This window comes from Epinephelus fuscoguttatus, linkage group LG9 (assembly GCF_011397635.1).
Source record: "Epinephelus fuscoguttatus linkage group LG9, E.fuscoguttatus.final_Chr_v1".
Taxonomy (NCBI): Eukaryota; Metazoa; Chordata; class Actinopteri; order Perciformes; family Serranidae; genus Epinephelus; species Epinephelus fuscoguttatus.
Window position 1 is genome coordinate 18496994 of NC_064760.1, and position 13454 is coordinate 18510447.

Here is a 13454-nt window from a genome sequence, read left to right on the forward strand (position 1 = left end):
ATAGTACGGATATTTTCAGTTCACCGAGACTCAACTCCATACCAGTCCAGTCAGGTTCAATAAATTAGGCATTGTTCCCAGAAAAAACAACTGCAGTCTAATAAAACATATAATATTAACACACTGAGAGCACCCTGACTCATCTGCGATTGTTTTTTCTCTTTAACAAAAGGTTAAAAAAAACTGGACAAACTTGGGACTACACTTGTCAGATAATGCACATAATGTCGTGATGCACGTGTGACATCCTTTGGCAACACATCTAACCTATCAACTTTTATCTCGATGAGTCACTGCAAGCATAAAACACTTACAGAAGCATCCACCCTCTTTAAGCAAGACAGGTTTTTCCATTACAAATGTCAGGAGGTATCTTTACAAATCTACATGTATTCAGAGGAGTATAAGACATCTGTTACATAAGATCTTGCGGCATGCAGCCTACGATAAATAACTAGTTCAACAAGTCCACTGGAGTGATGTTTTTATCGTACCCTGCTCTCTTTTTTTTTTTTTAACAAAAAATATTGTACTTCCTCAAAGAAAGGCTGATACAAAGGCAGAAAATGCTGAATCCAAATATACAGTGGCCCACTGCAGTAAGACGCAAAATCTCCACCTCCACCTCCACAGGTTGAGCTAAAGGTTAAAGGAGATAAAGGAAACAAAGAGTTGTGGCCTTCCCATCAGGGAGGAGTCACCAACTCTTGCATGTTCTGTAACTGGCAAGCACAAAAAAAAATCATTACTCTACTCATTTACTGAAAAGGCGCTTTGAGACTAAGAACAGTTACGGCGACAGAGACAGGGACAGGGACGTACACACACCTATGTTCACTTGCTCTACAAGATTCAAGAACAGATACGGGCACTACACACTTTTCCACAAGCATACCCTGAGTTCATTAGTTGCAGGCGAAGCTTGCGTGCACAAACACAAGGACAGTACATCCTGTGCCCGCAGGCGTGATCACAGAATACAACACACAGAGAGTTTAAAGGAGATTGAGTAGTTGTGCAGAAGTTCAGTGCCTTTTCAGAGACATCTGTGGTCTGTGATTACGGCAAAGTGGTCCTAACTACAACCACTTTGATGCAACATAACAATTTCTATATTGGCATGGCAAGTCCAGGTTAAAAAAATAACAGTGTCTTTTATAACAGACCTGCAGGTAAGGGCGTAAAATACAAATTAAATGTGATTTCTGGTTTTACTTTAGTGTGAATCTTTTGAAATTTTGACTCAAATGCCCGTTTGATTTAACAGTAGCTTGTACAATACTTGCATACATTAAAAACAACTGTTTGTAGAGACAAAACACAATACAACATAAAGATACATAAATAATAGCTGCACACACCTGTGGTAACTCTAAAACTGTGTTTACATATAAAACTTTCAAACTTTGATCAAAAGTAATAGTCACTGTTTAGGATCTCTCTCACTCTAACAGTATATTGTATATTCATAATCCAACAATAAATCATTTTCTGTCCAAGAGATGTATTCAATCTCAAGTGAATCATTTAATCAAGCTTATGACAAAGTGATTAAAGATTATAATGTTGGGGATCAACCATATTCCTAATGCCGGCAACTTCAGAATGAATGACCCTGTTGTTAAGAAGGCATATTAGCTTATGTGTGAACACACTGTGTGACAAGCTCATCAACTAAGAGCAAACATGGTCTTTCCGATGAAGCGGTTCATGTGCTTCGTTTGCTGTGGACTGTGAGCTCCCTCTCAGAGCTGACGCTGGTGGACGTGGTCTCTTTACGACTGTCCCTCGACTTCCTCTCGAAAGTGGGAGAGGAGGATGTCGTGCACTCTTCCCATGTCCGCAGAGGGAAGACTCTTGCAGTCAGGCTGGGCAGGTGAGAGTGAGCACCTAATCGTCCCTCTGTAGTTGTGAAGCAGCTCTCCACCGCAGAGCTCTGGCTGGGGCGGCCCTGTTTGCAGAACAAGCCACAGAGCAGGGCGAGGAACTCCTTCCTCACACTGCGATGCATGTAACCGTAAATGTATGGGTGGAGGCAGCACTGCAAAAAGAAGAGCACAAGGGCAAGGGAGGACAGCCAGGGCGGGACGGCTGCTCTGGCACTCATAGATATAGTGTTCAGTATACTGTAAGGCCCCATGCTGAGGATATACGAGGCCATGATCACGAAAACTACACGAGCAGCCTTGCAGTGGTAGTGGAAGCGTCTCTGTCGAACTCGAACAGGGTACCCCCTGGCTGAGTAGGGGCCGTCAGGTGAGCTGGCCTGCTGGGGCTGGGGCTGGGGCTGTGGACTGCTAGGTCCCTGGAAGTCCTGCGGGCAGGGCTGGGAGTAGGACTGTGTCTGTATGGGGTGCACAAGTGCGTTCTGCCTCCGAGCCGCTCTGAACACCATCCAGTAACATCCGAGCATGATGAGCACAGGCAGCCAGAAGGAGAAGGTGGACACCACAGCAGAGTAGGACAGGCTGGAGGACCACACCACCGAGCACACGTTGTGATGGCGGTCAAAGTCAATGGCCCCCCAGCCGTAGAGAGGAGGCGTGCTCTGCAGGAAACTGAGCACCCAGGTGCAGATGATGAGGTTGGTGCCCAGGTGAGGGGTCATGCGGGTGGGATAGGACAGAGGGTGGATGATGGCCAGGTAGCGATCCACTGAGACAACTATAATGGTGTTGACCCCTGCAAATGCGAAAAGGTGCATGAGCACCACCAGAGCCTGGCACAGTCGGGCGTCCAGGGGCCACACACCTGGCACGGTGGCTGCGATGGCAAAGGGCATGACTAGTATGGTCTGGAGAAGGTCTGCCAAGAGGAGGTTGAGGACGAAGCGGTTGGCCACATGAAGGAGCTGAGGCTTCCTCTGGAACACCAGCAGAACCACCACATTCCCAAACAAGGACACGCACACAATGAGAGATATGAACACCATCTTCAACACGCTGTTAACGGTGGAGGACCACAGCTGGTCATGACTGGAGCCGGTGAAACCAGGCTCCCAGGGAATGTCAGTGAAATTCGTGCCCACATCGGGCGCCTGAGAGCTTGGCATTGTTCACCCAACACCAGAGCTAGTGGGTGCATGTGTGGACTCACACCCAGGCAGAGTGTTGACACACAGTCAGGTTAGTCCCATCTTGCTTTAGCAGAATGTCAGGAGAGAAAACCAGCTCGGGTTTGTTTGCTTTTCAGGATGTCAAAACAATGGATGTCCTTATTCAGGTGCAGGATTCAACATGCATGTCTCATCTAAACATCAGCCATTACATGTGAAAACAGTCGACTCATCCGTGGTGTGATGCTTGAGATGCTGTTCATCGTGATAAGCGATTAATCCCTTCACAGGCCTTATTCTTCTCGCAGCGCACATCTGCAGAGGGAAAAATGGAATTTGCCTGGCGACCATAAATGCCGCCGTTCAACCTGTCAGCATCGACAGACGATGTCCACACAGTGGCGACTATCGCGGATCTGTAAATGATGTATAATACCTCGAAATGATCAGTGATGCGACGCCGTGCGCGAGGATGCTCAGTCTCCTGCGCTCGCCTTTCATCGCTTTGCTCCCATTTCAGCCCTCAGCTCCAGTCAATGGCAGCGAGCTTTCACGGCTCAGCTAACATACGCTGCGTGTCTTCACCCAGCGGGGGTCTCTCATCCAGACGAGCCTATCTTTCTCCTCTCGCTGCTCCTGCTCGGATTTCATGGCAGATCAAACATTTATTATTTTATCAGCTTTGATTCCTCCTCAACAGTCTTAGGCTACTTACGGTCGGGTCCTGTCTTCCGAGGTGTCAGGAGGAAATAAAAAATAAAAAAGGAACCAAGGACACCTGCGCTGAGATCTCCCCCCGCTGGAGCCTGTCACCACACCGACACCCCCCCATCCGCTTTTTCCCTTTTTGTTGTGGATGTGCGAGTGCGTTTCGCGATGCTGTCTGACACCTGTTTTACATGGTGCAGTCATAAGATATAAAATCTCAATTTTTCATTGCGTTGAATATGTCACAACATCACAGAGCTGCGCATACAGCCTGCATTAATATGTCCCTTTAAGCACCATGTAGGCTACAGTCCTGTTTCTATGGATCATTATAGAAATCAGTGCACAAGAAATATGTTTACACCCCACAATAAAGAGCCTAATTTTACATTTAGCCTCACAGATCTCCTTAGTAACAACAAGTGATTCACTCAGGTGGCTGTTTATGTGTATCTGTCAGGGTGGAGAGCAGAACAGAAGTCAGCCTTCATTGCAGGCATCTCTGCACAGCAAGGTGTGGAGTTATAATATTAAAGGGGAGCTATATGCCCATTTCAAAATTCATACATGTCATTCCTATGGTCTATGACAGTCCACAAATGTAAGTAAACCTGAACAACTCCCTCCCAAATCCAAAAACTAGAGCACTAAAATTCAAATTTGTGATGTCATAGGGTATAAAGTCTGGAGCTGCTCCACTGTCAATGACTGGTGAATGATGTTCTAGGTAACACGGAGAGCAGCCAGGCAAATGTTCTGAGTATATGGGCTCTTTTTCTGTTTCAGACCTGAGAATAAAGCCCAAAACTGGTAAGGTCTGGTGCACCTGAGCAAGCTTCGGACAGGGGCAAGTGCTCACACCGAGTCACTGCTGCAAGACTCTCCATTCCCCATTCTGTACGGACTTCGCTTTGGTTAACTGGCATGTTTCCTCGCCTTTTCCTGCATGCGCCAATGTCCAACCAGTAAGCTCTATGCCTCTTCACCAATATTGAGACTGAAAACGGACTTTTGCTCGACTCTGTGTTAATTGATAAACTCCCACGGGAGTTAACAGACTACATTAGCGTGTTTAAACTTTGGCTTATCGCACCTCTGCTTGTTTAACACTGTTTAAACACGTATTGATGATAAGCCAGTTCAAACACCTGACTACATATACATATCCTCCTGAGACCTAAACGTTTGTGTGGTATGCTTTTTTAATTTCTCCTAGCTATTCGGGATCAGTAGTAGCCTGGATATAAAAGACGAAACATTGTAAACAATTGTTTAGTCCCAGTGTCCTCAAACGATACGATGATAACGTCCTTACGTCTTCAAATGACTACTTCCTAATTAGCAGTGTCTTAGCTTGTTGCTGTTGCTAAATTTGGTCGAATTTGTTGCCATATCAAACTATAAACATTATTAATCAGACTATAACAAGTTTTAACCATAAAATGTGATCAGGTTTTGGACCTTGTCCACTTTTGTGTCAGGATCAGCCACAGACTAGCCCCTTTTACACTGCCAGATTTTCTACGAATGTTGGGCCGTTTTGCCGGCAAACTGCAAGCATTTAGACTCACAGAGCCGGACTGGTGAGTTGATCCAAGGTGCCGAATTTTTCCGCCTCGTATAGGGTAGTCATATTGGCGGAACCCTTTTAGTTTAAACAGATAGGAGGGGCTGTTGAAGACTTGTTGGAGGAGCTGTTGATGACGCCGCACGTGCAACCCACTGGCGGTGGATAAACAGGAAACAGCTGATAGCAGGAATGAGCAGCTAACACTAGTAGCAAGAGGGAAACGCAAACCTGAAAGACACTGTAAAGATGAGCAACTGGGGAGACAAGGAATTGTGCACCCTCCTTGCCCTCGCAACCGAAGAGGCCATTAGCTGTCAGATGACGGGGACGGTGAAGAATGGGCCAACTTACTAGAGAATCACCGAAGGACTGACCAGCTGCGGCTTCCCTCCCACATCACGGTTTACGTCACACACTGAGCTACACGTTTTGTTACTTGCTCACGCCCCCCATTGCCCCAAAAAAGGCGCATTCTGTATAAACAAAAGTAGGTAGGCTGCATTTTGCCACACTCCCCGATTTTGTTTTTATATTGCCAATGCTGAACGAAGACTGATTGGGCTTTCCTGCACAATTCCTGTCTAAACAGGTCTACTGACTTGGCAGAAGTGGCTGCCATCTTGTTTTTACACGGATTAGTGTACTGTTCTCAAACTACCGCTAGATGGCACGAAAAAGTGTCGACGAAGGAGGACAACAGGTTTAAGTTAGGTAGATTAAAGTATAAGGTCAAGTAAACCTTAAACGTGATGTCCTTATATGGGGACACAGGGTCTCAGGAGGAAATGTTGTAATCTTGCCTCTGTTCATTAAGGTTGTTGTGTAGTTGTTAATTGTCGGCACTGTACTGAAGCATGACCCAGCCACATGGTCAGCGGGTGTTTGATGTTGATACTTTGGGCACTGATAGGACGTTATGAGTATGTTTTGGGTAGCATTGATATTAATGGGATTATTGGTTTGATTATTATTGTTTTAATTTTTCCCCTGTTAGTAACCATAGCAGTGTCATAACTCAAATTACAATTATTGGTAAGCTCTGTATCTATCTACCTCTACATTTATTATCAGCAAAGCCTAGTTAATTGTTCGTAGAATAATCTGATGCATTTATGTTTTATTTCCTGTGTGTTTCAGACCACACACACCTACATTTGAAATATGCTGAACTGAGTCTACTGTACGGCTGTGCAGTGTTAATAAGCCACTACACGGTCAAATCTACATCCTGTCTCCTGTTCTGACCAACACCCCAGTTTTTCATAAATGTTATTTAACCCATATTTAACCAGGTAAGTCCCGTAAAGATCAACAATCTCTTTTACAAGGGTGAACTGGTCAAGACAGCAGCACACAAAATGTAACAGCCAAACAGTCACACAATGAAAAACATAAAAGATACCTAGTAACATGTAGAAATATTAGAACACAGATATATTAATATATATTAATAATATATATAACAAATATTAGAGCAGACAGACCAGTTCACATTGTTTCAGCAGAGCAGATAAGAGCTTTCTTTCCCAGCTCAGTCCGTGCACTAGGAACAGACAACAAAACTAAATCTTGAGATCTCAGACTGTAGCTCTCTCAGTGCAGTATGATATGCAATACCTAACACGTGCAATCAATGTGCAGATGCATTCATGTACGACAAATCACCATAATCCAGAACCGGTAGAAACGTAGCAGCAAAAAAGAAAGAGGTATAAAAAGGAAAATCATTTTGGTGGTCTACAAAATCAGGCTCCCATTCACTGTCAGTGGAGCAGCTCCAGACTTTATACCCTATGACATCATATTTCTGGCTTTGAGAGAGAGAAGCTCACGTTCACAAACACTGATTGAAGTTTCCAGCCATGGAAATAACATATTGGAATTCTCTATTTGGGTGGTGTTCCCTTTTAAGTATCAACATTTTTTGTACTGATATAGTTATTGGGAATATACAGAATATAAAAGAGCACTAGAAGTAACACATTCCCTTTTTTATCATAACAGTCAAAAAAATAAGAAACAAAAACACAAATACATGACCTGACCTGGACCCCATGTACGGTGTACATCATTCAAAATCATGTGGTTTTAAAAAAAGGTAGAAATACCACATTATTTAGTAAATAGAAAATTATAAAGTCCAGGAATAATTAATCTAAGTACATGGGTCAATCAATTGGGTCTAACAGTGGTAAGATATCAAGATACAGTCAAAGTTAGTGGCTCTTTTCCCAGACAGAATACAGTAGTTTCTCAGGATCACTATATGATACAAGTTTATTGATCCAGTGTTTCTGTGCTGGGTAATTTTCAGATTTCCAGTTTTTCAATATACATTTTTAGCTGCAGTGTTTGCAAGCAGAATAAAATACCTCTTATGATGAGTCATGTTAACTGAGCTGACATCACCCAGTATCCAAACTTAGTACCAGTGTTTTATCATCCCAGTTGGTGCATCTGTTATGTGGTGAAACGTGATGGTTCCTTATGGCGTTATGAAAGCAAAATATCAAAACTATAATACAAACTGGATTGTTCAGAGCATTTTCTTTCTTTGAAAGAGTTCTGACACACCATAATTAATATTAGCCCATTTTTAATCTCACATTAGGGTCAAATTACTACAACTCCTCCTGAAGCTATTGATCATTTTACATTATCTTTATTAGTATACGTAGTTTGTACAGTTGTCACCAGAAGTTGTAGATGTTCAAATGTCATTTTTCTTCCCAAGGGCACTCTAATGACCACCAGAGCCAGAGTCACTTTAATGTCCATGTTGTCAGTGTTTCCCAACCTTTTTCCTTAGGGGACCTCTTTTCTATCATTTAGTGAAACTGATGACCCATGAGTAAGTGGCATATTTTATGGATATTTTTATCATATTCAGTGCATAACAACAATAGTACAGGTCAACTGGTAAACTGTACAATTATTCCAAATAGTGAATACAATAACTGCAGTAAGTTTGTGTAAAAAGGGGGTGGGTGAATTTTGAGCAGATAATTTTGTGTGAATATTTCTTCAGACATGATTTTTTTTTCTGTTATCTTTATGGATGTTTTTATACAATTGTATATCCATATCATGTAGACTATCCACCCATCCATTTTCTAACCGCTTATGCTCTTGAGGGTTGTGGGGGGGCTGGAGCCTATCCCAGCTGACATTGGGCGAGAGGCAGGGTACACCCTGGACAGGTCACCAGACTATCACAGGGCTGACACATAGAGACAGACAACCATTCACACTCACATTCACACCTACGGACAATTTAGAGTCACCAATTAACCTGCTTTGGACTGTGGGAGGAAGCTGGAGTACCTGGAGGAAACCCACGCTGACACAGAGAGAACATGCAAACCCCGCACAGAAGGGCTCCCACAACCTGGATTGAACCATTGCCAACAGAGGCGACCACCACACCACCGTGCCGCCCCTCATGTAGACTATACATATTTTAAATTAAAAAAAAAAATCTTACATACTTCATAGGCGTCTTATTTGATAAATTCAGAGTTTTATTCTCCCTGATGCTTGGACACTGTTCAAGTCTTCACCGTGTCCTTATCCTGTAAGACTGAGAAAAAATATCACAATTTCATTAAGTTTTCTTCACAGAAATTAATGAAATGCTGAGATGCAGACCAACTGTATATTAAAAAAAGCTTTCTTACACCCTTTAAAGTCAAGAAGGCCTTGTGACCCCCTCAATAAGCTTTGGCAACATCTAAGGAAGACATCACCTCCCTGAAATACCATTTTTATATCAATAAGGCTATTCAGTCTGTGTTCCTTTGGATTTGTGAAGAAAACATTTTTCTTGTGTGCCTCAGGTGAATGAAGAATACAAAACTGGCAAATACTGTTAATGAACTGAAGTAAAACGGGAACACATTAAACAACAGAAAAAAATATAATAAAACATCCATTTATAGCAAGTTCACACACAGCTTATGCAGTAAAATCAAGTCTCTTATCTAGTCATGTGCTCACTGCTCAGTACTTCCCCAAACACATCACATTATCTTGTAGCTGGCACTTTCCAAGGGCAACTGAAAGTGAAACCTCCTAAACATGTGATGTGTATAGGAGGTGCTGAGCATATGACTGAATATATGAGACTTGTATTATATCACATGAGCTGCTTGAGAGTTTGTAATTTAATGTAGTTTTGCTGTTGCTCAACGTGATCACCAGTGACTTCCATTTAATAACAGTGCTTGCTGTTTTTGGATTCTACGTTCACTGAAGGCGTGCACAAAAGCTGTTCTTAACAAATTCAACATAGCATGTAGTGAGTAATTGAAATAGTCATTTGGGGGGTGAAGTAATCCTTTAAAATACTGACCTTCAGAGTTCATTCTTGACTTTGGAACACAGCATTTGAGAAAACAATTTACATTCAGTAGCTGCTCTGCTGCTTTCACTCTCACTAACTTCATCTTCATCGGCTATTTTCATGCTGATTTCGTCTTTCTTTCTGCGCCACCTCTGATCAGCTCTCCTGCTTCTTTCCCAGAGGATTCATAGACAAAACATAGCTGACAGAATTACACTACCAGTTTTAGTTTTGCACTAGTTTATTTGATCTATAGTTTCACAGGAACAATCCCAAAGAACCAGAGGATAATTAATATCATATCTTAAACTCCATATTTGCTTTTATACTCAGTTGCAGCTACGTCTGATCTGCACCAGACTTGCTACATCAGTACAACCTTTTAAAACACACTTAAAGTGAATTATTTGTTTGCTAAACAAGCAATTAGTTTTACCTTTAAAATCTTTATTTACTAATGTAAAAAGAAAATGAACCGAATGTGTTCCATTATTGAAACTCTTTCAGGCGTCATTATTCAACCTCTGACGGGATGAAGCTGAAAACTAGACCTCAGTTCGTTCTAAATATAACAGAGACTGAATAGATAAATAGAGCCCCATTGTACTGAGCTGAAATGTATTTACATGGGACTTCAGACGGCTCTATTGACACAAAAAAAACCTTTCACATTCAGTGTTTATGAATATGTGGATAGCTCAGTTTTGATCAAATAACCACAACCTCTTGCCTGTGAATGCTCGTAGAATATACACATTAGTATAAGCCACCATTTTTATAAAAATTGCTTCAACGTTTCAGCCTTTCTAGCAAAAAGACGTCATTAAGATGCAAAGAAAACAAAAGCAGCTCTACATTGTGCAACCCAATTAGTCTGTAGCTTACGTGGCCTACTAATCAACGCTCGTAATTAGCCATTTTATTTCAAGTCTTTGCTCTAACCGAGCTATCAAAAAGCCCTTTGATGTGACTCTCGAGCACCCTGTGTTTTAGATTTAGATTGCAAATGAAATGCCAGTGACTGCAAAGGGGGAGATGTTTCCCTCTTCTTTTGTCAAATGGACTGTGGTTCAAAGGGAGACCCACAGGCCTGCTGCCTCATGGGATTATTAGACTGTTAATACAGTGTGAATGTTCACAGTGGCCTCAGGTGCTCGTCTCTGTCATGCAGTTTTCACAGCACTCATTCACTGTCATTCACTGACACCTATGGGCCAATAAAATCAAACACACATTGGACAGGAGCTCTGCAAGCCCAGAACTTGTACATAACCTATTTTCTCTTTCTGTTTCTATATTCTCTCTGCTGTTTATCTCTGGGTCTATTTCCAATTTAGTTCATCTTTAAGTTAATAGGGGAAATGTACAATGTTGTCAGATTAATAATGCAAGAGTCTATTAATGTACTAAAAAAGAAGAAGAGAAACTATACATTATAGATAAGAACCGTATTTACTTAAATAAAAACCTTGCAGCACTGACACAGTTTCCTTTTTCTAACTTGGACAAAAGCTGAATCTAAAGTGGGCATTTTGAATTTCTTAAAATCGCTCTCTAGCTGTTTACCCTTCACAAACTGGCATCTTTATCACAGCTGCCCCCTTGATGACCAGCACAATCTACATCTCCCTCTTAAGATTTAACATAAATTTATGAAATCTAAAAGAGATCACCATTAGCTTGTATTTTTGGGGCTTACTTTAGGTCTTTGATAAGATAAAGTCTGACAGTGTTTAAAGAGACTGATGGACTTGTTTTAGATCAGCTTGGTGTTGTGGTTAATTTCTCCAAAAAAGTGTATTTTGAAATTTCAAATTTGTTAATTTTCTGCCACAAGCAAGCAGAAAACAAACAAAATATGTTGATACAGATATACAACCCTGACATATTGCTTCAAAAATGGACTGTAGCGGTGCCCACATTTCCCAGCATGCTGTACCAAGTAGTTTGTAGTTTCCTGTTTTCTGTTCCATAAGGCAAATGTCTTTTTTTTTGTTATTGTCTAGTTTGCACCATCCAGTTCATGACCACAGCTGCATTTCCTCACTGAAATTTCGAATCTGATGTTCATGTTAATAAAGGTTGTCGGCGTTCAGAACCACTACTTGTTCCCTGTGAAACACAAACAGTCACAGTATTAAGTCAGATGTGATTTGTCATTGCAGGTAAAGCACAGGTGTTGCTAATAACTCTAACGATGGCCCTGCTGCATTCAAGTGCTCCATAGACCTTTTTCACGGCAGACATTTTGACACGTCAGAGTAGGAGCAACACAGGTGTGTTCAATGACACAAATGACAGCTGCGTTCCACTTAGGGGAGACCCTGGTATTGTCCATGTTGGCTATATGTTACTAGCTTACTGGGACACTGAATGGAACTCAGCCATCCTTAATGTTATCAATTTCACTTGTGTTTTTTCTACTGACACAAGTCAAAATGTCTGCTGTGAAAAAGGTCCATTGAGAGTCACAGAGAGCCAGCATGCACAACACCAGGGCCCAATTCCAATCCGATCCCTTACAGACTTAGGAGCCCGTTCATGTGAAGTGCGTGAATGTGTGAGGGCTGTCCCATTGTCAAATCGTCAAGTCAGTGAGTCACTGAGTGAGCCCTTTATGCCCCCTTAACATAGGTCAGCATCGATGCGGACTTATGGTAAGGAAATTACCCACAGTTCATAGTGTTGTGACGTCAAATACAGGGGTTGCCCTTGGAACACCGGAAGTGTAAAAAAAATCAAAAAAAAAAAACCCCGTAAACAAATAAACACGGTTGGCAGATCTGCAAACGGTAACGATATAGATATAGATATAAGATAGATATCACTATATCACTTACAATTCTTTTGATGCTAGTTTAGAAAAAACATGCATATGGTAAAAACACAGTAAATTCATTATTTCAAACTTACCTCTTGCCCATTTTGCAACGCAAGTGTTTGGATAAGGATTGACTAATCAGGGAGTCTATCCCTCACACGCCTTGTGCGTGCTGACAATAACCAATAAATGATCATGCCCAGAGCCGCCAGTGTTAACAACATTTTGTAGAGAGGGGGATAAGTGCTGTCCCATTCCTATTTATAGCATCCGGAGCCCTTTCAGACTCTCACACTCAATCACTTACAGCTGACGTCAGTTAAGTCAGTGAGGGTTCAGGGCTTGAGTCTTTAGGGGCTGGATTGGAATTGGGCCCAGGAATCTGAAATCAAAGCAGCTAAACGGGACTCAGCCATTTAATTTCATTATTTGCACCTGTGCTTTTCCTCCTGTGATGAGGCTGGTGAAAAGGCCTATTGCTCACTGTCACAAAATAACCTGCTAGCTCTTAACCCTCTCTTCCTTTGATAACTAACACTGTGTGCCTGCTGTTTCGTTCGTGCACAGTAGCAGAGGTTGCTGAAAACACCTTGTTGTTGCTGCTGTTATTAAAAGGGCAGCAAAAAGCTTTAACTCACCTAATGCTAGCTACCAACCTAGCACAAAATGGCAGACAGTTACCCATGGTAAACACAGCTAGGCTACTAGTATCTACTGAGCTAAAACGTCAGTTGGAGGTGACAGAGACCAAAACAGAGCTAAAAGGTGAGTAAATGTTGAATTTAGATTATTTAGATTTATCAAATAGCCTGAAAATGCTAAAATGAACGCTAATGCTAATGCTTTGTATGGCAAGTGTTTTCTAGCATGTTAGCCATTTTACATTCTTGCATGTTGTGGTTTTTGGTCACTTGTGAGCAGAACAACTAGCTAATAAGCTGACAGTTACACAAAAATG

At 41.9% G+C, this 13454-nt stretch overlaps 1 protein-coding gene across 1 annotated transcript; it reads right to left on the reverse strand.

Moving 5' to 3' along the window:
* Positions 1-1572: 1572 nt before the first annotated feature.
* gpr101 (G protein-coupled receptor 101) lies at positions 1573-3861 on the reverse strand. The gene has a single exon (XM_049585785.1). The coding sequence runs from the start codon at positions 3050-3052 to the stop codon at positions 1709-1711; it is 1344 nt and encodes a 447-aa protein (XP_049441742.1). The 5' UTR covers positions 3053-3861; the 3' UTR covers positions 1573-1708.
* Positions 3862-13454: the final 9593 nt, after the last annotated feature.